At 38.8% G+C, this 27,909-nt stretch overlaps 1 protein-coding gene across 9 annotated transcripts in view; it reads left to right on the top strand.

Annotated features, from left to right (window-relative positions):
- abhd18 (abhydrolase domain containing 18) overlaps positions 1-27,648 on the top strand; it is a 128,869-nt gene extending 101,221 nt beyond the window's left edge. For 7 of the 9 annotated variants that reach the window (XM_078539614.1, XM_078539605.1, XM_078539652.1 and 4 more), the window contains 4 exons: positions 5,429-5,530; positions 10,846-11,221; positions 19,490-19,652; positions 26,661-27,648. In XM_078539614.1, the coding sequence (XP_078395740.1) occupies positions 5,429-5,530; positions 10,846-11,221; positions 19,490-19,652; positions 26,661-26,712 (693 nt within the window). In that variant the 3' untranslated portion in view covers positions 26,713-27,648. Of the gene's footprint in view, positions 1-5,428; positions 5,531-10,845; positions 11,222-19,489; positions 19,657-25,184; positions 25,314-26,660 lie in introns of those variants that run through there. The other 2 variants (XR_013576261.1, XM_078539627.1) reach the window with 2 other exon arrangements.
- Positions 27,649-27,909: the final 261 nt, after the last annotated feature.

Here is a 27,909-nt window from a genome sequence, read left to right as displayed (position 1 = left end):
AGTGACTGAAAAATTAAACGGTTGAGTGGATGGAGTGGACAGTAAAAGGTACTTTCATACGACACCACGAAGGGATAGCAGGTAATTGACCAAGAAGAGGCCAAGAATGGAGCCAATGTAAATACAGGCAAAAAACCCATTGAAGGAGGTATGACTTTTAGGACAACCAGGGGTATAACAGCAAGAGAACAATTCTGCAGGATTTGACCTTTGAGGTGATGCAGGAAAATGGAATTTATAATCTGTAATCTTGTTCACTGTAAGACCTAAATACACTACATTTCTGTAGTGGATGATATTTCACCCACATGGTGTGAAATTTGATGGAATGTAGAAGGCAAAAAATATTAAATCTAAATAGTTAAGCTGGAAAATAAAAACTAATTGCAATACTGTTATTGCAGCTGATTGCTGAGTCACTAAATTCAGCTGTAATTGAATTATGTAAACAGGACTGTATCAGATTTGATGTGCTGATTTGGCTGATCTTGGATGCAGTAAAGGCACTGTAATTACTTCAAAACCTTTGGACTAGGGAGATCAAAAGTAGCCAAGGTTTTTGCTCCTTCTGCAAGTTCTGTTGAGTTTTTTTTTGAAGAAGTGATCGGTTGGATAGGTAAAGGAAGTGAGTGCAGTAGATGTGATGTATATTAATTTTAAGAAAGCATTTGATAAGTTGGCTTGTTATGAAAATTCATGCATATGATATGAGAAAATATAGCAGCATAGATCAAATGTTGGATGAAGTAGGTGGTTATGTTTCGGTTAGTAGATAGCCAGATTAAAGATGGATAGAAAGTTGGGTTCTTTTGGGTTAATATTGTTACAATCTGGTTAGGGACCATTAATATTTAAAAAGAAATCTGAATACATCATTTTAACTCATAGAACAATGCCACAAGATTTCACTTTTCAACCAAAAAAACTTTGTTTATAAAAGAATTAAAGCAAATATAATTAAGTTAACATTATAGCTTATGTTACGCACTTGGGTTTACTTTCTTACCTCAAGAATTGTCTTATAAAACACATCAATCTTAGTTATTTACTTCTGCAGGGACCACCCATAAGTATGCCACAGTCCTCTGGAGAATTCTCCTCAGCTCCAACTATTCTCATAGGTAAAACTTCCATTTACCACGTCTTGACTCTGGATACCCCAGTCCCTTGTTCTGGTTACTTTTCAATACTTCCAAGCTAACTCAGCTAGTTATTTTCTTTTGCAATAAGACACTGTGGCCCACTGTATATTTTCCCCTAGCTTCAAATGAGGCAATCTTCCACTTCTGTTCTCAACATTCAAACTAAAATTAAGCCTCATCCACATTCCACACAGTCAGTGATGAAGTTAGAGTTTTATTCTGTTTCCGGTGCATTATGTCATTTACTTTGGCTGTCTTCTCTGTGGGCTGCAAACTGCATCACGTGCAAACTGCAACTAACTTTTCAGCAAACACCCGGATAAATTGAAACCAGAGAATTTCCCGAAGCTCCACCCATCTCCATAATGACCTTACACTGCTCTGGGATGTCCTCAAACTATCCTTTAAGTTAATGATTCTTCATTTACAGTTTCTCCTTTGATCGTGTTTTTATTTTTTCTTGGGATGTGGGCCTCACTGGCTAGGCCAGCATTTTATTGCCCATCCCTATTTGCCCTTGAGATAGTGGTGGTGAGCCACCCTTCTGGAACCACCGTAGTCCACGTGGTGTAGGTTTACACACACTGCTGCTAGGGAGGGAATTCCAGGGTTTTGATCCAGGAACAGTAAAGGAACTGCAATGTAGTTCCAAGTCAGGATGCTGTGTGACTTTGAGGGGAACCTGTAGGTGGTGGTCTTCCCATACATCTGCCTCCCTTGTCCTTCTAGGTGGTAGAGATCATGGGTTTGGAAGGTGCTGTTGAAGGAGCCTTGGGGCAGTAAGTGGGAACTGGCAGGAGGTCTCCTTGCCCATGTTTGACCTTATGACATGAGACTTCATGGGGTCCAGAGGTGACCATAAGATATAGGAGCAAAAATAGGCCACTTGGCCCATCGAGTCTGCTCCGCCATTCAATGAGATCATGGTAGATCTGCTAATCCTCAACTCCACTTTCCTGCCTTTTCCCCATTACCCTTGATTCCCTTACTGATTAAAAATCTGTATCTCAGCTTCAAATATACTAAATGACCCAGCCTCTACAGCTGTCTGTGGTAAAGAATCCCACAGATTAACTACCCTCTGGGAAAAGAAATTCCTCCTCATCTCTGTCTTAAATGGGTGACCCTTGTTGTGAGGTTATGCCCTCTGGTCCTAGACTCTCCCTCAAGGGGAAACAACCTCTTAGTATCTACCCTGTCAAGACCCCTAAGAATCTTATGTTTCAATAAGGTTGACTTTCATTCTTCTAAACTCCAATGAGTACAGGCCCAACCTACTCAACCTCTCTTCATAAGAAAATCTCTCCATACATGGAATCAACCTAGTGAAACTTCTGGACTGCCTCCAATACCAGTATATCTTTCCTTAGATAAGGGGACCAAAACTATTCACAGTATTCTAGGTGTGGTCTAACTAGTACCTTGTATAGTTTTAGCAAGACTTCCCTATTTTTATACTCCATTCCTTTGAAATAAAGTTCAACATTCCATTTGCCTTCCCTATTACCTGTTGAACTTGTGCATGAATCCCAAAAAGCTAACTACAAGAACTCCCAAATCCCTCTGTACTGCAGCCTTCTGCAGTCTTTCTCCATTTAAATAACATTCAGCTCCTCTATTCTCCCTGCCAAAGTGCATAACCTCACATTTTCCCACATTATATTCCATCTGCCAAGTTTCTGCCCACTCACTTAACCTGTCTATATCCCTTTTTAGACTCATTGTGTCATCCTCACCACTTGCCTTCCCACCTATTTTAGTATAACCTGCAAATTTGGTGATAGCACATTTACTTCCCTCATCTAAGTCATTAATATATATTTTAAATAATTGAGGCCCCAGCACTGATCCCTATAATGCTGCATTAGTTACAGGTTGCCATCCTGAAAATAACCCCCTTAGCTCAACTCTGTCTTCTTTTACAAAAACAGAATTACCTGGAAAAACTCAGCAGGTCTGGCAGCATCGGTGGAGAAGAAATCAGTTAACGTTTCGAGTCTTCATAACCCTTCGGCAGAACTGAGTGTAGTGTCTTCTTTTAGTTAGCCAATCCTCTATCCATGCTAGTATACCACCCCCAACTCCATGGGCTCTTATTAAGTAGCCTTACGTGCGGTACCTTATCGAATGCCTTTTGGAAATCCAAATATATTACATCTATTGGTTCCCCTTTATCTATCCTGCTAGTTACCTCCTCAAAGAATTCTAATAAATTTGTCAGGCATGATTTCCCCTTCATGATGCCATGCTGACTCTGCTTGATTAGATTATGTAATTCTAAATGCTCTGCTACTACATCCTTTATAATGGACTCTAACATTTTCCCAATGACAGATGTTAAGCTAACTGGCCTATAGTTACCTTTTTTTTGGTCTGTCTCCCTTTTTGAATAAGGGTGTTACATTGGCAGTTTTCCAATCGTTTGGGACTTTTCCAGAATCTAAAGATTCTTGGAAGATTACTACCAGTGCATCCACTATCTCTGTAGCTACTTCCTTTAATATCCTGATGTTGAGGACTCCCATGGCAGCTCCCTCTCAACCATATACTGTTGTGCCGCCACCTTGGTGAGACAGGACATACCCAGGGATGGTGATGGTGGTGTCTGGGACATCTGATGAAATAAGTGGGTTTTGCAATCTCTCACGGTTTACTGAATACCTCCTAAAACAAAATCATCTCTCTGGACTTCCATTGTTCTTACAAGCATTGCAGCCATCATATCTCCAGCTCTTTAGCTAAGTAAGCCTGCTTGCTGTTTATGGTTCTATCTCTTCTATTCTGACTTTATTGTACAAACATGGGTCACAATTTGAACTGATCTTTCTTGAGGTTTTCTGGCAATCTCTAAAGCCTAGTATTTTAATTATCTTCCCTTTCTAACTGTGAACCTTTTAAGGCACCATGGCTCCAACTTATTTTAAGCTTAATAGACTCCAAGCTTGCTTTAATTGCCTTTATCCACTTTTTCTACAATTAAACTTTAATTCCTGAAGCTAAACTTTATATTCTGAAACACATGAACCATGAACTAGATCTTTACAACAATACAGAATCCACTTTAGTTTTCAGTCTATAAAGCTGATTTGGATTTGAGCTTCGGGATCATAATGTTGAAATTTGCTGATAACATGGAAGTGGGAGGTTCAGTAAACACCAAAGAGGACTGTGAAAGCTTTATTGAGGACTTGACATATTAGTGGAACAGGCAAATATGTGTCAGGTGATATTTAATGTGGAGCAGCATGTACTAATGCATTTTGAGAGGAAAAACAAATAATCGGAATATACATTCAAAAGGTGTTAGCAGGAGTGGAAGAACAGATGTTTAAAAGTACAAATAATAACTTTGTGAAAATACAATTGGAGGTGGATGATACAAGGTCTGTAGAATTTTAGTATGGTATAAGCTAATAGTTAGAGTACTACATGCAACTCCAGGGTTTTCTTTTTAAGACCTTAGAAATATGAAGTACGTACAACACAGACTCACCAAGACGATGCCAAAGATGGAAAAAAATAGTTAGGAGGAGAGATGGGAGATACTGAAACTATTTTTACTGGAGGAAAGAAGTCCCAAGAATTATTGGAGTATTTTAAAATTATGAAGGGCTCTGATAGAATCAAAAGGGAAGAACGATTTTCCCTAGTTGGAGAGTCAGTGATGGGTCATCATTAAAATGATAACTGTGGCAGGAGAGGTCAAGAGATATGTCATGACGTGCAGCTTTTGAGCATGAAATGCTTTGCCATAGGGATTCGTTATGGCAATCCTTTGAATCTTTTTGGAGAAACTTGGGTAAATATTTGAAGCAGAGGAAGATACAGGACTGTTGGAAGAGAGCAAGGCAATGGAATTACATATGGATTACGTTAGCAAGGAACTGGCACAGATATGACTGGTGGAAAGGCTTCTACAGTTTTAATTCCTTTAATTTCTTCAGAAAGGAAATCTGCAAGAAAGACAAGCTGGCAATGATATAACCTTGCCATTTAAGTTAGTGGTTTTATTTTTTCCAAGATCAATTTTTCCAAGATCAATTTATGCAAGTTAATATATTTGTTGTGAATACTTGAATTTCTCAATCGATAAGTGTGTTAGTTTTATGTTTGATGATACAATGCTGAACTTTACAAATCATGAATATAGTAAGTAGGACAAATCTCTCCCTGGTCTGAACAATGGAAAATTGATCTGTTGAAATACATAAATGTAGCTGCAGCCTTCTAAAGTATTAAGTATGTGTACACAGAATATTGTCTTATTTTATTGATGCTATTCACAGGGTGTTTTAAGCAAAGCCGTGAATTGGAGAGAGCTGGAAAAGCAGTATGCTACAGAAACTGTTTATGAAGAAGAAATTATCAGACTGCTAGAGTACTGTGGAGTAAGTTTGTTTTAGTTTGAAAAGTGCTACATACCTATGCACTGAATATTTTTATTGCCTTTGTATCATAGGGTTATTTCAAATTATATAAACTGCTTTCAAAGATTTTCCAATGGTAGCATGTCATCTGAGGACTAAGGTCCCAGTATAATACAGCCCCATTTAAATCTGGGCCTTTGATATTTCATTGAAACCAAAGTCACAAACAACTTGAGACCTCTATTTCCAGCATCAAACTGTGCCCAGTTTATATAATTATTTGGTCATTTTGTTAACAGTGTCTCTTGTTATAAGCTAATTTAGTTAATCAATATCACCTCAGGTTTAATTTAAAACTGGATACTAAATGTCAAGACAACAATTTATTCTTTCCCTTCCTATCTTGAATTGTCACTTTAAAATCACACAATTTGTAAAGTGAAACAATTAATGGCTTTTGGTACTGAAAAGAAATGGTTACATGAATTATTTGAGATTTCCACCGCTTTTCCAAATCCACCCCCCCTCCAAAACAAATGCAACATTTTTAAAAGGCATGTGATATGTCAGTCAACTATGTAAGCATTGAGCTGCCAGTCAGCATATGCGCAATACATGTCAGACTCATTTTATATCTTTCATAATGAATACATTTATTGAGCCATTGGGAGTAATTCATTTGCGGTGATATACTGTGTATTTTGTGTCTTTGGCCTGTATGTTCATAGCTTTCATATAGTTGGACACTTTGCTACTGAAGTTGCCAATTAAGGGAAGCCCTGACAACTTCAAATTAAGAGTTATCCCATGCCTGATGCTGAAAGCAATGGTTCAAAAAATCTGCAAGAGTATTCTTGCATAGTGTGCTTTTGGACATTGTACTGCACGAGGGAATGTCAAGTGACATCTGCTCGTGAAACAGGAGAAGCTTATGATAACTCTAGTCATACAAAAACAGAGAGTTTGGAAGAATGCTTTTAATAATTCATCCTTATACTACACTGTTCAAGCTTGTAAAATCATTTGGAAGCAAAAGCAAGCTTTTTTCCTTTCCTGGCTCTTAAGTGATATAATAAAATGTTCAAAATCATAAAAGGTTTTGATGGAGAAACACTCCAGCAGCAGAAGGGTCAGTAGCCAGAGCACACCGATTCAAGCTAATTCTGAAAAAAAAAATCTAAGGCAAGATGAGGAGAAAATTCTTCATGCAGTGAATTATTATGATCTGGCACAAGTGAGAGAAAGGAATGGAAGGTTATGCTGCTAGGTTTAGATCAGGAGGACTGGGAGGAGGTTCGTGTGAAATATAAGCATGGACCAGTTGGGCCAGATGGCTTGTTTTTGCACTGTAAGTATAATGTACTGTATATGAGACCATGCTGTGCACAAGATGGCTGCTGTATATTTTCCCAAATGAATTATTCAGCTTCTAAAAGCAGTTCATGTAGCCCTTTGGATTGATATTGCACTGTATAAACGCAGGTTCATTATTTTGCTTGATACACCTGATCATGATTGAACATGAAATTCTACCCTACATTTTAGCAAAAAATCATTCTGCTAAAAATTTAGTTTGGCCAATATATTCTAAATTGAAGTCTTTGAGCTGCACTTTTAAATTATCCCTTTTACCTTTGAGCCTGAGGGCCAAGAAATAAATTGTTTATGGAGAATTGTTGCTAACTTTGGAGGCCATTGAGCAGGAGTTGGGAGATGGACACCATCTACAAATTGGACCTAATTCGGTCAGATTATTTGTGGCCATGTTTACCTCCAAGAAGAAACAGAGCCTAATGTCTGAACTATCACAGCCATCAAGGGCATGTTACACCAGACAGATATTCCAAAAACGTTTTTTTTCTTGTTTGATCTAGTAAGCAATTTACCAGAAAACTGAGACTTTTATTCACAAGCCCATCCACTTAAATGGTGGAAATAAAGTTTCTGTCCTATTAAGTAGTGTCTGTTGATGTCTTTAAAAGGAACTGTCTTCTACTTTAAAGGTAGAAGGGATTTGTTCAGCAGCTGCTGTTTATTGATTTACTAAATTTAACCATTTATCTTCAATGTTGTGGGGGTTGGAGAGTGCTCTTTGGGAGCAGAGGCATGTCCTGTATATGTTTGACTTAAAAATTCAAACAAATTATTTTGGTCATGGAAACTATTTAAAGTAAACAGTGAATTTTACTGTCACCTCTGGGTCAGAAGGTCAAGGATTCAAGGTCCATTGTAGAAACTTAAGGACAGCATCTAGGCTGAAACTTTAGTGCAATGCAAAGGGAGTGAGACTTCAAACTGAGACCTCATCTGCCGACTGAGACCATTGTAAAAGATCTCGGCACTATTTGAAGGGCAGTAAGCGATTTTTTTTTTCTCTTTGGTTTCCTGGCCAAAGTTTATCCCTCAACCTACATCACTAAGCAACACACGAGAGTTTCATTTGTCTCATTGCAGTTTGTGGGACCTTTATATATATATATATATATATATATATATATATATATATATTGCTGCATTTCTCTTAATTACAACAGTGATTACACTTCCAAAAATACTTTTGGACATCCTCAGGTCATCAAAGGCACTATATAAATGCAAGTTTTTTTTCATTTTTTTTGTCTAATGGTTTATTTGGCTTCTATATATATTTCCTATGTTAAATCCAGTTTGTAGCTTTAGCCTAAATCATTTGGCCTGGCTGTGTTGTTTCTTGGTTATCAAAGATTGGGAATGTACAGTGAACATCTTGTTTGACTTTATTTGCATAATCCAGTGGTACAAGGCTGTCGTTAACTTTGAGGTATATTGCTCCTGTTTGCTGCCATATTTTAAATTTTATTTTATAGAGAACGCTTTGTGAGAAATGCAATCTACAGTGAATGCAGAAACTAGAGGAAATTGTTCTGAATTATAATCATGGGTTTATTGTATGATTTGACTCAGTGCAGTTGTGAACATAACCTAGATTCTTTTAAGCTGACAGGTCACAAAAAACTGATAAATAACATGCTGTGGATCCATTTAAGAATGTTGAGTGTAACTTAATTATCATTGAAAAAAACTTCTTGAATCATGCATTGCCATATTACAGTTTTGATCTTTAGTCTCATGAGATTGGAAATGCTGCCTTTTTCCTTGAATTGTATGCTGATGCCCTGCTTCAAATCTGTAACTGTATCATCCAACATAGCTGCCAAAACCAAGTTAAAAGGGCTTGCTGTGATTCCCCTTGATGTACAAAATCATTTTACTGTTCATCTTTTCATGACCAGGAATTCTATAACATCCTTAATCTCTATCCAAATGGTCCTAAAGTCTGTCAAGGTGCCTCTATTACCTCTATAAGTGCATTGCCTCTTACTTGCATTGCCAATCTACAACCGAAACTTATATTTATATAATGCCTTTAACGTAATGAAACATCCCAAGGCAATTCACAGGAGCATTAAAAGCAAAGTGTGACACCGAGCTGAGATATTAGGTCAGATGACCAGAAGCTTGATCAAAGAGGTGGGTTTTAAGGAGTGCATAAAGGAACAAAGCAAGATAGGGAGGCTATTCCTGAGCTTGGGGCCTAGACAAGTGAAGGCATGCCCGCCAATGATGGAACAATTAAAATTGAAGATGCACAAGAGGCCAAAATTAGAGGAGCGCAGATATCTTGGAGAGTTCTGGGGCTGCAGGAGATTTATAGAGATGGAGAGAGGTGAGGCCATGGAAGGATTTGAAAACAAGGATGTGAATTTTAAAATCAAGATATTGCTTGACTGGGAACCAATGTAGGTCAGCAAGCAAAGGGGCGATAAGAGTTATTGCTGCGAGTTATTTATGGGCAGCAAAGTTTTGGATAGCTTCAAATTTACAGAAGGGAACCAGCCAGGAGTGCATTGTTATATTTTGTTGCTTTGTTATGCCTACCCCTCCTCCAGATACTTAACCCAGATCCAGTATCTTAATTTCCCAAATAATGTCCTAGTTGACCTAGGATGTCGATATTGTAATTTCCCTTCAAAGCTCATTTCTAATTTTGCAATGTTGTTTTGCATATTCCCAGCATTAGTAGAAAAATGGTTAGCTTACCTGACCCTGCTTACTTGAAATACAGCCTCTCTTCTGTCCCTCTCTTGTTTTACTGTTAAAGCAATGCTAGTCATTTGCAAATCCCTCGCCTTTCAAAAGACAGCATCCAGATAGTCAAAAGCCAGCTGCTACGAAATGAGAAAGGAGTCCAAAGTGACTTGCTGCATTTATTTGCCCTTGTGGGGAAGTGATTGATGCCTGTTTTTAAACCATTCACCCATGTAAGACAAGGGACCTGATCATAGGAGATCATTTGCATGAATCCGTGGCACTGTTTCATGCTGCAAACGTTCTCCTGCTATTGAATGAGTTTTAACTTTTTTGATAAGTATATGAAATTATTTACTTCAGCCTTAGACATTAAAACCATGTCATTGGGTGACTTAGTTGTCCTTGGGTGGCTTTTTAAAGAAAGTAATATTCGCTACTGAACATCCCTGTTTCAGGAAAGCTGAAACCTAAGGGGTTCAGTCTTGTCCTGTTAGAGTACACCTTTTGTCAGTTGACCATGAAGTTGGATTTGTGTCCGCTGTTGTGAAGCTTTATAACTGACTGTCTAAGCTTCCATTCTCTCCCATTACCGCTGCAGGAAAAATAACATGGGAGTTGGGAAGTAAAGAAGGACTTCAGGAGTGAGGAGAAAGAAATTGTTGGGAGCTCTAGCTTAAAGCACTTTCATCTAATTTGGAGGGGATTAAATTTGAATCCCAGCACGATTGTCTGACTTTCCTATCCTCTGCAAATGATGTTCACGAAGGTTCTTTAGTGCCTCAGTTGTTGTAGATTTTGACTGACCCTACCTCTTGCTTTTTTTTTTGGCTGGCAGACTGGTGTCTGTAGAAAAGATCACTTGACAGAATTATGTACACTCAACTCTCTTTGAGCAAAAAGTCTTTGTAGGAAAGATGTAAAATGGGTATTCAAATGAGGGAAAATTGCTGGGTATTGTATTAATTAAAATGAATGAAATTCCTACTTTTCAATGTTTGTGCATAAATGTTTTCTGTGAAACTGACGCACTAGTCTCAATTGAAGAGCGTTATAATTGTCTTCAGCATTCCCAAAATGGAGAAATTTGGCTTGGCATTTCTTTGTTGATCATAGTCTAAGATTCCTGTTCCAACTGCATATATGTAAGTGTTGGGAGTGGAGGGAGAAAAGAGAAGTTGAACAAATACTTAGTCTAATGCTTGTTATGAACACTTATCAAAATATCTTTGAAATTATTTATAAACTTTCAAGTATTTGATATTTAGACAGATTCCTTTAAAATGGGCCAAGATTTTATGAAGAACACCCCATCCAGTTTGGAAAATTTGCAACACCATGAACTTACCACAGATATGATAGGTTTAAATGCGAAGAGAGAAATGATGAGGACTGCGACAATTTCTCAGTTTAGTACCAACACAGCTGCTTTAAATGCCTCTACACAAGGAATTCTGCTTCAAGGTACCTCAAACACTGGTTGCCTGAATCACCAAATGTCGTCAACAAGTACGAGCAAATATTCATCCACTATAAATCATGAGCTGTTAAAGATGAAAAACAGGAAGGCCTCCCTAGCACGAGAATCTATACTCTTCATGAAAGGAGTCATGGATGAATGTACACACATTGGAAATTTCTCAGGTAATTTAAAACTTTCAATGAGTGCAAATTATTTTCAAATTATGTACTGAAATGATGTATTCTATTGAAGCTTTGCCTCATTTATCATTTAGGAACCACTCGGGGCTTTCCTGATGGTTTGTTGGGTAAATTCATCATGCAGTTAACTTATCTCAGTGAAGGCAGCAGTTAGGTTTTAACAATTGGTCTTTATACCCAGAAAGGAAGAGAAAAGATTCACGCAATGGTTCAGCTGCTGATTTGGTCATAGTAGGATTGGCTCAACAGTAATGGATTCTATTTTGGAATAGTCCGCCAAACTCTGTCTAAACTTAAATGTGGAGAATGGCAACTTGGTTGAGGTACTTGGAAGGCTGACAATATGCATGGAAATCTCAGCATCAGTTACTGCTCCAAAGAACCCTAGAGAGAATTGATAAAGCAGGTTACAAAATGAAGTTAGTGAACATGGGAAATGGGAGCAGGAGCAGGCCATTCGGCCCATCAAGTCTGCTCTGCCATTCAAACAGATCATGACTGATCATCAACCCCTTATGCCATTTTTCCCATCATCCCCATATCTTTTGATGTCGTTGGTATCCAGAAATCTATTGATTTCTATCTTGAACTTGCTCAATGACTGAGCTTCCATAACCCTCTGGGGTAGATTCACTGCCATCTGAATGAAAAAGTTCTTCCTCATCTCAGTCTTAAATGACCTGCGCCTTATTCTGAGATTCATTGAAAGATTCAGATTCACTTTCACTTTGGGCACTATAGTAGCTATTGCTACTATAAATCACTACCTATGTTTAGAGCTCTGTGCTAGAGCATGCTTCACATCTTCATGACCAATGTCAACAGTGATGTCAGGGTGTTTTGCTACTTAGAGGCAAACTGCAGTTTCCCCCTGGGAAAGTAGCAGAGGGCATGAGATGAGTTTTGAAATCAGTTGGGACTTGTCCCAGCCTGAGTTCACTTGATAATTGCATTGACAGAGACCTAGGCTTGTATGTACTCTCAAACATGGAGCCAATCCTGGCAGGGCAGGACAGACAAAAACATTGCATTTAAATGAGAAATAATTATAAGCATCTACATATCCTTGACTTGTTCATTATTGCTAATCAGCTGTTGAATATTACTCAACAAACTTGCATTGAATGTCACGAATCTTACATATCAATAGAGTGCACTGATGTCCACCATAACAGATCCAACTGAAGTTCTCTAGTCTAATGCGATATGCTTGTTTCCCTGTATGCTTTTATATTTTTCTTAAGTCTGTTTTTAAATGAAGTTATAATCTGTTTCAATTACCATTCTTGGTAAACATCCCATGCTCCAATAACTAGAAGAGTTTCTGGTAATAATCTTTTTGTTCTTCCAGTGATAGCACTGAGCCTTTAGTTCCATTAATGATTCGCCAACAGAAAATCAGTCTTTGATTATGAATTCCTCAAAACTTTTCATAAATCTGAAATCATCTATCATACCCCCCCCCCACTTAACCTTCTCTGTTACAGTGAAATACCCCTCAATTTTTAACTCTCTATTCATCAAAAACTATAGTCTCTCATTCCTAGCTTAACTCTAGTTAATAGCTACTGTATTCTATAATAGGATGGCACAACGACTTGGAATGCTCCATCTGCAACCCATGTCTTCTACAAATTCAAAATATTTTCCTTGCTTTTGTACTCAATATCTTTATGTATAAAATCCAGAATCCCATTTGGTTTTTATGGTCTTCTCTATTGCATTCCTCTTTGAAGATCTATGCATCTCCACCCCTAGAAATCTTTGTTCCTTTGACCTTTTAATGGTTTTACCTTTAAGGACTATCACTTTTTTTTCCCAAAAGGTACTAACTCGTCTTTCCACACATTGAACTATATCTGTCACCTATATATATGTCACTCTGCATCTCCCTTCATGGTTTGCAATTCCCCATATTTGGCATTATCTACAGACTTCAGTATCACAACTTGTGTGCCTATGCAAATTTTAAAAATGGGAAACAAAAGATGTTCTAGCACAGATTCCTGTGGCATTCCACAACCCACATTCTAATACCTAAAACCATGAATTTACACATACTCTTTGTTTTCTGTCCCTAGCATAGTGGTATAGTGGCAATGTCACTGGACTAGTAATCCGGAGGTTTAGGCTAATGCTGTAGGGACACAGGTTCAAACTCCACCACAACAGCTGGCAGAATTAAAATATGATTAGTTAATAAATTTAATTAAATCTGAATTGAAAGCTAGTGACCATGAAACTGTCGTTTAAAAAAACAACTAATGTGCTTTAGGGAAGGAAACCTACCATCCATACCTGCTCTGGCCTACATGTGACTGCAGATTGACACTCAACCTGAAATAGCCAAGCAAACCCCTTAGTTGTAGCAATTATTCTAGCCTTGCCAGTGATGCCCACACCCTATGAAAGAATTAAAAAAACTTTCTTTTAATAGCAATGCCTTTTATTTTCGTAATGTCTCTTATGTGACACTTGAGCAAACAACTTCCAAAAAGCTACTGCATTCACTTTATCTGCACATTGCGATTTCATCAAAAATTCAATTAGTTAAGCATGACCTACCCTTTAGAAGTCAATTCTGACTATTCCTAATTTGCTGGTACCTCCTAAGTGTTAAGTAATTTGGCTCCATATTATGATTCCACAGATTTTATCCACAGCCAAGTTAAGACTAAATAGCTGGCCTCCAGCTTGCAGGCTTTCTGTTTCTCCTTGAACATGCATGTAATCTTTCAAAAATTCTATAGTTCTTTTGTTCAATTCCTGTTGACAAAAGTTTTTAGGAAATTGCATTCAAGCCTCTCTATGTATTGTCAAACTTCCTGAAATGTTGAGATGCATGCTCTCTGAACAGGTGACTTTTCTACTTTTAATTGCGCAACCTTTGTAATAGTTTCCTTTTGATTTTTAACATCTTTCATAATTCTTCCATGCACACTTTGGGTCTATCTACAGTTCCACTTCCATCTTTCTCTGAAAATTGATAAGCAAGTATTGCAAGCCATTTCTGACTCTCAAATACAAGATGGCTCCCTTCATCGCAAATAGTCATATGTTTTCTTTGGCTATCCTTTTACTTACAAGCTTATAATAACCCTTGTTTTTCCTTTAATTGAATCCTTTTTCTTACTCTCTCTTAGCCTTCTTAATTTCCTTTTTTGCTTGCCTTCAATACTTAAGTTCCTCAGTTTTCCCTTCTATTATCCCTCTATCAGATTTTTAAAAATTATTTTTGCTGTAACCATTATCCATTGAACCCCTGTCTTTGATCCAGCCCCTTTACACTTAGTTGGTCTATGTTACTTTTAATGTTTGATCTGCCATTTTTTTCCAACCAGTTGTTCTGAACTAGCTTCCGCATAATGCCAATTAAAGCGCTGTTAAGTATCTTTATCCTTGACTATCTTTATTTGCAGTGTGCACCTAATTAAATTTTGGTAACCATTTACAACTGTACCTGGAAATGAATCTAATTGTGTCCTTTCATATAGGGCTTCAGCATTAATCAGTGAAACAGTCCTGGTTGCATTCTCAGAACACTTCCCAATTTCACCACAAACACACTGTCTATCCCAAGGTAGACAAATATAAAATTCATCATTATTGCAATTGTTATTCTAAGTGCCAAAATTACAGAAACATTCCATAACTTATTTCGTACTGTTATCCGTAAATGTATTTCTAGCATGGTAGCATATCCCTTATTTCTTAAGTCAGTGTAGATATGCTCCATCAGTGAGAACGTACTTTGGTTGTAACTATGTCCTCAATAAATAAGATCACCCATCATCCAATTTTTACTTCTTTATCTCTATATTACTTCTGACGCTTTGTACATTAAGATATAAAACTGCAATAGTAACCTATTCACACTCTTCCACATTTCACTTTCTCTTTCCTGAATTAATCTTCTCCAAATGCCTGAAGATCATGTCTCCATTTCCTATCTCACATCCACCTTCCCGTTTAATAGTGAGAGCTCACAGTACACCATTGTTCCAGCTTAACACTGAATTAGTCATCGCATTGAATGTGTGTAATGCAAATGATAGAAATGTGTTATGATCCTGCATCAGACCCTTAAGTTTTTGGTAAGATCTAGTTAGGGTCCAGTAACTCCTTGTTTAAAGTAGACAAAGTTTGAGATCCAAGCTATTTGCTAACAAACAAAGCCACAAGATTCCATGGTTTTTGAACAAACAAAATAAACTTTACTATATAAATCAGAAAGATAAAGCAATTTACAATATATGTCTTATATTCTAACATTCAGGATTAACATGGGGGTAAATGTGAATTAACAGGCAAACAGTGGTCAAACACAAAACACTGCACAAAAAGGATGCAACCAAGACAGATCCCACAAAATTCTCAGCAACCCACCCAGACACCAGTAAACACTGTGAGTCAACCAATCTCACTGAAACTCTGTCTCTTTGACGGGCATTCCAGTCTTCATCTTCAAAGATCTAACCTCTGAATCCCCTCCAAAAGTCACTTGGACTACTTCAACGACTGCTCACCTCCCAAGGCTCTGTTCAGCTGGATTCCTGAATCTGCATTCCAGCTGCAGCTCACAAGCACAACTTCAGCCCTTCAACCACGCTGAGCAGAACACTGCTGCTCCAAAGGGTTATCTTTGCCCCAACAGTCTGCAGCAAGGAATCACCAACCTTCTGTCTTCCCAGATCTCCAGGGCTTTTCCCAAGCCCTCACTACTTGAAACTCGCTAAATGCAGCCCTTTTACTGCTTGGAGCCTTTTTCTTTGCTCCTTCCCTGCTGTGGTTCCTACTGGTGGTTTCCTCCTGGTGGCTCCTTCCCTGGTTCTCTCCCTCTATTTGGGACCTCTCCTCATCTCCTCTCCCTGGATTCCCTCTATGGGAGCTCTCCCCATTCCCTCCCCCTATCCCCTGCCCTGGGACTCCCTTGATTATGGCACCCTGCTCCTGGGACCTGTGATCAGGTTTTGGCACTATTTTTTCACGCGGGCGCCCTGAGAACTTGTCCCTTGCCCAAAGAACTCAGATGCTGGGCTGCACATGCACATCCTGCTCCCTTTCCGTGCATGTGCAGAAACTCCCAAGGCCTATCGGGACTTGTAGTTTCAGACGACAAGGTAAGTCGGGATTCTTAAAATGACATACTGATGCAAAATGATTGCTCTTCTGAAGTTGCTAGTACTTTGTGCCAAACGTAGAAAACCTCCCATTTAGTACTGACACGCTCATCTGCATAAAAATCCCCCCAACCCCACCCAACTTGCCCAAGAAAAAAAATGTTGCTCTATGTTGGTTGCTCGGATTTTGGTGCTTTTAAACCTGGTATATGGCACCATGCTCACAGTGAGAATTATGGATAAAATATCAAGTAGAGCTGCTTTTTGTTTTAAATTTCACCAGTTTTCTTTTTGATACATAAATGAAATTGTGTTTGACTTAAATCCTCAGTTTTTTGTGTATGCTGAATACGTGTTATCCCTCTTTGAAGACTTACAAAAGCCAGGAATAAAGACTTAAAAGAACAATTTTGCTACTTAGATAATTGCCAATTAAGGCTAAAATTTCCAATAGAATAATTGTTTTTTAAAATTTATTCACGGGATGTGCGCTTCGCTGTCATTTATTGCCCATCCCCAGTTGCCCTTGAGAAGGTGGTGGTGAGCTGCTTTCTTGAACCGCTGCAGCCCATTCAAAAAAAGCCTCTAAGCCCACATGGCACTAATGAATGCAAGGAATAAAACCAAAAGAAAATAAAGTTCAAAAGTTTTTTTTCCCTATCTTTGTTCACATAGAATTTGAATATAAATTAGAAAATAAATCCTTATACCAAGGTGGATTAAAATACACCGACAAGAAAAACTACATTTATATTGTACCTTATAATATTTTTTCAAAGATTTTCTGAAGTGCTCCACATGGAATAATTACATATTGCACGTAGCCCTTTTCTGCATGCAGTGTCTCACAGATGCCAAAGTTCCAAAAACTGTAGCTCTGGCCATAATTTTCAATCTTCAAGAATGCAAGTCTTATTCAAGAAGAATAATATAAGTATTGCTGAAAAAGAGACACGTCTAAGCTTTTCATTATACACTCATCAGGATACTCGCAAGAATACCAATGCAAGGGGGAAAACAACAATTTATACTGTATGTGAAGAGCGTGCTGATTGGTTGGCAAGTGGCATTGCCGTGGAGAATACATCACTGATAGTGACTGACGGTTAAATTTCAAACAATGCTTGGCAGTTAAATCGGGCAGCTTGCCCCTGAGGAATGAGTCTGCGAAAGGCTGTCATTTATTTTGTTTAGCTGAAACAGGTGCAATGTATGTGCATGTTCTTTCTGTCTGCAAAGAACAGGGCCCTGTGTATGTAGTTTCCAATACATGCAAATGTGCCACATTGTGAGCCCAACTAACAATCTTAAATTGGTTGTCAGCGTAATTCTTAGCACATTGAGGATTATTCAGCAAATGTTGTCCAATCACGGATTCACATCTAATGTTGGACATGTTTTGAGTTTTGCAACCACGCACTAGTTGGGTATGGTCTGTACCCTGCCCATTGCGAAGAAGAGCTGGGACATGCTGTTTGATAAGATCATCCAGTCTTTGGGATGTACGGCCTACATACCTAGCATCACACAGGTACTGAAATTCATATACCACATTACTCATTTGTGTTTTAGGCAGAATGTCTTTTTGGCTTGACGGCAGCACCCTGTTAGTGGCGAATACCACTTGTTAACTGTCAGCCACCATCAGTGGTGCATTCTCCATGGTAATGCCACTTGCAAACCAATTAGTACTCTCTTCACATACATTATGAATTGTTGTTTTCCCCCTTATATTGATAACCTTGCGAGTATCCTGATGAGTGCAAGATGAAAAGCTTAGACATGTCTCTTTTTTCAGCAATACTCAAGTTCTGTACTACCAAACGACCGTAATAATAATATGGGTAATCATAGACCAATTAGTCTAATAGAAGTTGTAGATAAGCTCTTAGAATAACAAGTTATTATTGTTGCAGACTCTGAGAATCCATAATTTGAGACAAAGTAATAAGCATTTAGAAGTGGATGTTTTAACCAGCAAGGATTTATTACAGGCATGTCATGTTTGACAAACCTGATACTCTCTTTTTAAGAAATGACTGGATGAAGGAATGCGGTTAATATAGAGATTTCCAGAAGCTGTTCAGTAAAGTGTGTCACAGAGCATGATGCACATGAGTAGACATTTTGTTTACAGCAAACAAAAGGTTAGGGTTAATAGGAGTCACTGTTGGGCCAACTTTTGTTCCTGAATAGAGATGATTTGGATTTTGGTGGGGTGAACAGAATGCCAAAATGATCTCTCAAAAGTAGGATGTTTGGTAAACTCTGTGGAGAACTGGATTTTTATTTTAAACATCAGGAGGGCCTTGATAGGTTAGCAGAATGGGCAGACAGATGTCAGATGAGGTTTAATGTGGAAAAGTAATTCAACTATGAATGCAGTTTAATGGAAGGAATATAGTTCTGGGATTATGCAATCATGGAAGAGTGTGAACCGTGAACAAAGATGTATTCAATACATAATTTCTGGAAAATTGGTGTACCGATGCATAAAGCCATAAAAAAGGCGAGTAAATTTTGCATTTTAGAAATAGTGGAAGAGCAAAGAATTAGTGGGCATATGGAATCAAAACATTGCTTAACTCTCAAATAAGAGTGACATTTGCAGCTTTTGGTACTCCATTTCTCAAAATATGAAAGTGACAGAGAGCACAAGATGATAGCAAGATTGGGAAAATATTTGAGTTGAAACGTGAACTAGTGGGACTACTTCTGGTGGCACAGATGAGGATTTTTATTTTAATGTAGCTTCTTTTCATAGGGAGAATAGGAAGAAATATTGTCTGAAGTTGGGGTGGTGAGGTGGCAATTAAAATTATCACTGAGACAGGCTTGGAAAATGTTATTTACATAGAGTTGTTGAGCATGAAATTATAATGGTTGAGGCAAGAGACCATTGCATCTTTTAATGGGGAAAATTCGATAAATATTTGAAGCAGAAGTGGGCTCTCGTGCCCTAAAAAGAACAAATGTTAACCAAAACCTGTACCTCTGCCTATTGTACTAAATTCTGTGCTTTCTCTCTGGTGGAGCATTTCAATTAGTATTCATTAGTTCTAAACAATTAGAGGAAATTATGCTCTGTTTCTGGAAGTTCTAATTATCTTTCCTTTGATTTACATTACAGTGCCAGTAGATCCTAGTCTGATCATAGTGGTCCAAGCAAAGGAAGATGCCTACATTCCCCGAGCCGGAGTGCGCAGCCTTAATGAAATCTGGCCTGGGTGTGAAATCAGATACTTGGAAGGTGGTCACATTAGTGCTTATCTCTTCAAACAAGGCCTGTTCAGGTAAAAGGAGTGAAAAGTTACCAAACTGGCATTTATCTGTTGTTTAAAGGGAAGAAATTGCCGAGTATATAGATCCAAACACTAATTTTTTGGTAGGTGATTGATTATTCTTCCCATATCAAACACTGTCCCCAGGTGAGGGGACAAGTGAGAATCTAGCTAACTATTTGGTAATATACAAGAGGATGAAATTACTGTCTTCCAATTTTTGAACTCTACCTTATAGATATGTTCATGATGACTTTACTGGCTGGCATGGGTGAATGGGAAACCCTTTATTTTGGGCTTTGTGTCTTTTTTTTAATCTTCGCCTGCCTGATCAATCTACCACTCATTATTCCTCCCACACCTGTTACCACTCTTTCTCAGCCTTTTACAATGTCAGAACATTCCAAAGCGTTTTACTGTCAAAGAAGTACTTGAAATGTCACTTTTGTAGGAAACACAGCAGCTAAATTGAACACAGCAAAGTCCCAACAACAGTAGTGAAATATATGAAAAGATCTGGTTTAGCTGTTAGTTGCAGAATAAATGTTGGCCAGGAGACTAGGAAAAACTCCCCTGATCTATTCAAATAGTGCCATGGGCTCTTTTATGGACAAGGACAAGATCTTGATTTAACATTCCATCTGAAAAACTGCACTTCCGATTGTGCTTCACTCTCCCACAACGATGCAGAAGTATCAGCTTGGATTATGTCATCGGGATAGTCTGTGGGATAGGGCTTGAACCCATGACATTCTGACTTCGAAGCTAGAATGCTGCTATGGCACAGCACCTTAGGAGTATGATAGCAATTTGTAGTATCTCTGTGTTTGTAAGGAGAACAAAACAAGTTAGCCAGTGTTCCCACTCCTGATTGCGAGCATTTATCTCTGTTTGAAAGTTACACCTCTGTTTGAAATTGTGCACATGAGGACAGGATGACTCCTTGGTTTGATAATTTGCTGATGCATAGAATAATAGACTGATACAACATAGGAGGCCATTCAACCCATAGCGCCTGTGCTTCTTTTAAAGAGCTATCCAAGTAGTTACATTTCCCTGCTCTATCTCCATCATGCTGTAATATTTTTCCCCTTCGGGTATTAACCTAATTCCTTATTGAAAGATACTATTGAAGCTGTTGTCACCATCCTTTCAAGCAGTGCATTCTATATCACAACAACTCATGGCATTAAATAAATTCATTTTGCCTCTGGTACTTTTGTCAGTCAACTCAAATCTATGTCATTATGGCAGATTTTAACTTCTGAGCAGCCAACCAGCAGATCTTCTGACTGGCCACTCTGGCGGTGAAGAAGTTACCATGATTTTGAGGTCAGGGTCTCTTTTGAAACTAACTGGTGAGCTGCATTGGCAAACGGGCAGCTTCAGGCAGGCAGCTCACTGGTTTTGGGCCATAGGAATCTCTGCAATTATGGGTAGGTCCTCAAAGGAGTATCAAGACCAAGGGGTCAAGCACAACACCAAGGCGGCAAGCCCGGCAGCAGCCTGCTGTATTTTTCAAGGCCCAGAGGGACACTCCAGGTCCACGCACACAAACAAAGATTCTCTTCAGCTCATATGCCAGCTTCTAATGGATATAGTGTGTTTAAATGTCCTAAGTGAGAACTGGTTCCATCTGGTAAGGGCAATATTTTTAAATTTTAAAAAATCAAAAATTTACCCTAATTAGTATTTTAAATCAACCAGACTTCAGTACCATTTGCAGGATGTTTTCTGAAACCTACTCCAATACAGAAAATGAATCGGAGATATCTAAAACCATGATAATTGTTTCATCTCAAGTTTCAGATGGAAGAATACTTTAAAGGGCCATTTTCAACCAAAGTCTTTCTTCCTCCCCCCTACCATCCCAAAACGAAGTCTTGGATTGCAGAATACTGCTCACTGCATTGCCTAAACATGATCTATTAACGATCTTCCAGTGTATTGAGATTTTGCTTGAATTTAGTTCCAAACCTATTCCCTAAGGTTTTTTTTGGAGTACACGGGGAGTTTAAGTATGTTACTCCTTTAATTATTTTGCATGGCTGCTCACACACGAGGGACTGACTTGTGTGCAGCTTGCACGAGGACGTTTGGGTTGCTGCACAACTTGAGGGAATGTTGATGCCAACACAAATTCCTTGTGTTTAACTGTGCTGTTTCTGGATGTGCATGCTGAATATAGAGCATTATTGTCTGATTTTTGATAATGAGGGGAGAAGAGAAAGATGCAAAAGGTATCATAAAAGGGAAAGGCAGGCTATTAAATTAAAGTTGCATTAGAAATTGAAATTAGAGGTAAGTCTTTCTCATAGCTACTGTTTATGGGTACAACGGAATAGTTCTGTACTACAGAGGGTAGAGAGTGGGAGGCCATCCAGGAGTGCTTTGGAATAGTCAAGTTTAAAGGTAACAAAGGCATGCATGAGGGTTTCAGCAGCAGATGAGCTGAAGCAGGGGCAGAAAGGGGCGATGTTAGGAAGGTGGAAATAGGTAGGCGGTTGTTGTGATGGCGTGGATATGTGGTCAGAAATTCATCTCTGGGTCAAATAGGTCACTAAGATTGTAGACAGTCTGGTTCAGCCTCACGGTTGCTAGAGATGGAGTTGATAACTAGGGAACAGAGTTTGTAGTGGGGACCAAAGACAGTGGGCCGAATCTTCCAAAGGGTGGCAGTCACAACCGGATTGCCATTCCGCTGCTATTTTTTTGAACTAAACAGGAACTCCGCGTTTCTGGCCCAGACTTCCAAACCAGGCCTCTTCAGAAATGTGGAGTGCAGGATTGTCAGGGAAAGCCAAGCCATATCTACTTTTTATGGCACTAGCTGCTATATTTTGGTAAGTCTTCATTCACTACCACACCGAAAAGCTTTGGGATCTTTAAATAGCTTTTCAGTGTGTTAGTGAATGAGTTTGAGTGAGGTAGATGGTAGTGTGGGTAGGGTGCCAGCAGGGTGGAAGGGAGGGTGTGGGAGGGTCGGGGAGATGTAGGTTGGGGGGCTAGGGGGAGTTGGAGGGTCGGCGGGGGGAGTCAGAAGGTGTCAGTTGTATAGTTACCCAGGAGTTAGACATGGTTTCTTTCTGTTTAATGTTTCTTTGGTAAATAAGTCGGAACCCTCCAAAGTCTCCAAGTTCAACTCAAGAGTTGGAGAATCTTTTGGTGGTCCCTCGGAAGTTGAAGCTTCCTGGGCAGTTCCTGCTAAGTCCTTGAGTTGGGACTTCCAAGGGGTCCTGTAGCACATCCTCTTTGGTGGGGAAGATCTGGGCAAAAGGCTTCTGTCTTCACAATATTTAATTGGAGGTAGTTTCTGTTCATCCAGTACTACATGCTGATCAAGCATTTAGTGGCAGTGGAGGAGATGAGAATGCGGAGGTAAAGGTAGAGCTGGATGTCATCAGTATGCATGTGAAAACTAGCACTATTTTCGGTTGATGTTGCCAAGGGCCATTTCTCAAGCTAGATGAGAAAAAAGTGGGGGCTAAAGACATATCCTTGGGAGACACCAGAGACAAGCTTGTGGGAGCAGGAAGAGAAGTTATTGGAAGTGATGCCTTGACTATGATTAAGTAAGTGAGTGCAAGCCTACCCGGCTGGAGAATAGAAAGACATTGGCGGAGGATGGTGAGGTCAACCATGTCAAAGGCTGCAGACAGATTGAGAAAGGCAATGTTGGATAGTTTACCTTTGTTGCAGTCACATAGGATGTCATTTGTGTCTTTGATGAGAGCTGTTTGGTGCCGTGATGAGAGCAAAAACCTGACTGGATGAATTCTGACATGGAGTTCTGGGAAAGTTAGGTGTGAATTTGGAAGGCAAAATCACATTTCAGAACTTGGAGTAGAAAGGGAGGTTGGAGATGGGACAGAAGTCTGAAGCAACAGTGGGATCAAGGGTGGGTTTCTTTGAGAGTGGAGTGAGTGGGCAATTAGGTTGTGTGCAGCCCCTTAAAATTTTTTCTCAAAAGCCGTACATGTGCGGTAACAAAGGAGCCAACTGTGCATGAGAATATCAGATTGCTGTGTGGCCTTGCAGCCTAGAGGGAACATTGTTTTAGCAGAGGAGAGCAGGACCCAATAATGCTGTGTTTAGTCCAACCAGATCTGGTAGGGAATGAGGAAACCAGTTGTCAGCCATATCCATTCATGTCTGCATCCCTTGAATTTAAGAGATGAGAGTAATACCAGGGCGACTGACCAAGGTGCGAGAGAGTAATAGTTTTAGTGGGGCTATGGCATTAAAGGTGGTGGTCAGGTCCAGTTGACCAAATCAGCTGCAGAAATGTTGTGATGAATGGAGGACCAGAGGTGAGACAATTGGAATTTTCAAAGTACAGTTATAAGTGAATTGGGGGAAAGTTTTTTCTTTCCCAGGGGCAGATATAGAAAGAAGTAGGGGAGTGCTGTGGGAGGGGTATGTGGATAGAGAGTTATACAAGGAAGTGATCAGAGATCACCTTATCTGTGATTGATAGCATGGAAGTCACAAAGCCACATGAGATAGCATTGTCAAGGGAGTAGTTGTGAATATGGGTTGGGGAGTTTACATGGAGGGAGAGATAAGAGGGCAGTGAACTCAAAGGAGAGTATGATTAATTGAGATGAATGCTGAAATATTCAGGCAATATTTTTTGAATGGTGAAAAGATTGGCAATGTTTTGCATTCAAAGATGTCCTTGTACATGAATCAGAGTTAACATGCAGGTACACCAAGCATTTGGGAAGGAAAATGGTATTTTAGCATTTTTTTAATAAAACAATGGGAGTATAAGAGTAAACAAGACTTAATAAAATTTGTACAAGGCATTTTTGAGGCCACATGTAGAGTACTGTATGCAGTTTTGGTCTCCTTATCTTAGGAAGGCCATACCTGCCCTAGAGCGAGTACAATGAGGGCTCATTAGACTGGTTCGTGGGATGGAACTATAAAGAGAGATTGAGTAGACTCGGCTATATTTCCTGGAGTCTAGAAGACTGAGAGATAATCTAACTGAAATACAATAAATCCTTAGAGGGTTTGACAAGATGGTTGCTGAGAAAATGTTTTCCCTGGCTGGGGTATTCGATCACAGTTGTCTCTGTCTCAGAATAATGGGTTGACCATTTAGGACTGAAATGAGAAATTTCTTCACTCAAGTGGTTGTGAATTGTTGGAATTCTCTACCGCAAAAAGCTGTGGATGTTCAGTCGTTGAGCGTATTCAAGACAGGTCAATAGATTTTTGAGTACTAAGGGAATTAAAAGGTATGGGGATAATGCAGGAAGATGGAATTGGGCTGAAAGAAGGGAGCAAAAAGTGGAAATAGAAGCGATGGACTTGAGTCTGCAGCGGCAGCCAAAATGTGCATGTATATGGACACAGGGAAATCTCAAGCTACGTGGGCCTGATTACATAGCAATTAGAATACATAAAAATCTGATGGGAAATGGATTGGAGACAAGAGGAAGGTGTCCAAAGTTAAAGTCAGAGGTCCCATGGTGGGATAATGTTGAAGTAGGTAGGGTGGAGTCAATATGGAGCATTAACAAAATGTTGTCCAAGTTTACAAACAGGTGTAGTGAGTGAAGTCCAGAAGCTAATTGAAAGTTGAATATTGGAGGACAACTGATGGAGGTATAAAGGACCAGAAGGTGTATGAAATCTGTGGCAGGTGTCAAGATAATGTTGAAGGTGAATACTCATATACTCAGAAACATATGGAATGTGTTTATATATGTGCCTAGGTATCTCCCAGCTTGCTCAACTGTCTAGTCTCAGTGCATAGATACATTAATCACTAAAAGTAGTATTACAGGTGGATAAGGCCATGTTTTTAAAAACAAAGCAAATAAAACACAAGCGTTCGTTTCTAGCGGAATAGAATTGAAGAGCAGAGAAATGATGTGCTGGTATTGAACCTTGGTTTACATCACACTGTACACAGTTTTGGTTTCTATATTTTAAAAAAGGATATAGATGCATTGGAGAAGATGCAAAAAAGGTTTGCAAGTACTATACCAGAATCCAGAGGATCTACTTATCAGGAAAGACTGAATGGGTTGGGCTCTTTTTCTCCAGGAAAGAGAAGGCTCATGGGTAACGTCATAGAGGTATTTAAGATCATGAAAGGATTTGATAAGGTACAGAGGCTTGTGCTGGAGGCCAAAACTAGGTGTCATAAATGTAAGATGGTCTCTTATAAATCCATTAGGGAATTCAGGAGAAATTTCTTTACTGAAATAGTGGTAAGATTGTGAAATGCATTACCACAAGAGTTCGTTGAGGCAAATGGCATAGATGCATTTCGGGTGAAGTTGTCTTAAATGCACAAGGAAGAAAGAAATAGGTTATACTGATGGGGTTAGATCAAGAGAAATGGAAGGAGGCTCATGTGGAGCATGAGCACCAGCATAGATCAGTTGGGCCAAATGGCCTGTACCTGATGTAAGTGGTTCCCATTCCATATAAAAATAGGAGTTGGGGTGTTCTTTCTCATTTGCTACATAGGCTGGAACAGCCCTGGTTCCCAGTACTGCTTTATGTATTGCTTTGAAAATATGGTTTGCAGTCTTGGCACTTAAATGGTTGGGACACAATGGGGAATGCGGGCAGATGCATTTGAGAAGGGCTTGAGCCAAGTGGGGAAAAGCACAGATGGACACTTTTGGGTTGGGTGAGACATGCACTGCTGGAAGGCATAATCACTTGTGTTCCTATTAGGGTAGGATGAGAGTACAATGTGAAATATAAAAGTTGTAATGACAAAGGTTATGAGATTTATTATTGGTTGGGAACTGCTTTGTAGCTTCAGAGTGTAAAAATTCAGACTTGTGTGTGCGAATTCAGGATATGTTTAGAGTTCCGATCAAATGTGTCCCTTCTCTTTTTGTTGTACTTTGTTCACAAGCTCCATCATTGATTAACTGTCTATAATAGGGATAAACTGGTATGAGTATACTAAATTTCCTGTTGAAGGTGCTAAATAATCACATTCCACCTCTTGCACATTTCTTCAAAATTCAACAACTTTTTTTACAGGCGAGCCATTTATGATGCATTTGACCGCTTTCTTCAGAAGTACTCCATCTAGAACTGAGCATTGGATGCCACGCTGATTCCAGTCATCTTGTCATGTGATTTTTTTTCCCATTTATATCTGACAGCACTACGGCTGGTCCAAATTATTGCTGCAAGCAAAAGAATTGTAGAAGCAACTTTGTAATGAGGACAGAGAACTTAATTGTTCCGTACTGGTTGAAAGTCACTTAGTATTACAGGAACAAAAAAAATGCACTGTACTCTAACCTAGTACAAATTATTATTAGTCTGATATTTCAAAATTGATTGAAACTAACACTATTATATTGTCATAAGTGTTGCAACCAAGATGCTCTTAGCAGCATTAACAGTCAACTTGATTGAATAGTTTTTACATTTTCACTAGTAAAGTATTGGATAGGTTGAAGCATGCTTAATTTTATTTTTTGACTTAAATATGGAATGCAGGGAAAGCAGATACAAATTGCATTTTTTACAAGAATAAATACAAAGTAATAAACTAAATGTGTGTACTACAAATTAAAACTGACTTGAACAAATGTAATAGAAATCTGCACAACACAATGTAAAAATGAGAAATCTGGTGCTACGTTGTACTATATACTGCCTACAAAATTTGGAAACCATGATCCTGATGTAACAAGGTGACATTTTTATTTAATGAATAAAAATATTGCAAGTTCTGTCTATCTGAAATAACTGGAAATAACATTGACATTTTAGTTCCAATTTGTTAAAACTGCTTTGTTGAATCTACACTGGAATTGAGATTACACTGTAATCATCTCATCTTAATCTCTTAAATTTTGAATGCATGTGTGAAAACCATGATGTTTGGTTTGAGTTTAGCACAGTTTGCATGGAAATGTTGTAACTGAAAATTGATGAGTTAGCTCAATGTTATATGTGAATTTTATAATTAAATTTAATCATTTACAATTTTCATTAAAACTCCTGAAAGATGGAATGCTCCTTTTATTTAAAGGCAACTAGAGTGAAGAATTTATGAATTATTCCCTCAAGTGCAACAAGGTCACGGAGTTTCATAGGTGGTATTCATTAAGCAAAGGTGGAATAGGGTACTTTTGAAAGTCCAAAGCATAATCAATCATTCCTCCTTTTAATGTCCCCCCATATGTCTCTCCAAACCTTTAGACTGCTGGAGCTCCAAGGAATCATATATTCCCTAAACGTCTTCATTGAGACTTGTACACAGTGCAGCAGAAAA

Source organism: Cetorhinus maximus, chromosome 1, assembly GCF_964194155.1.
Source record: "Cetorhinus maximus chromosome 1, sCetMax3.hap1.1, whole genome shotgun sequence".
In the NCBI taxonomy this organism is placed as follows: Eukaryota; Metazoa; Chordata; class Chondrichthyes; order Lamniformes; family Cetorhinidae; genus Cetorhinus; species Cetorhinus maximus.
The sequence above is the reverse complement of the archived record's forward strand: the minus strand, read 5'-3'. Positions and strand labels throughout refer to the sequence as shown.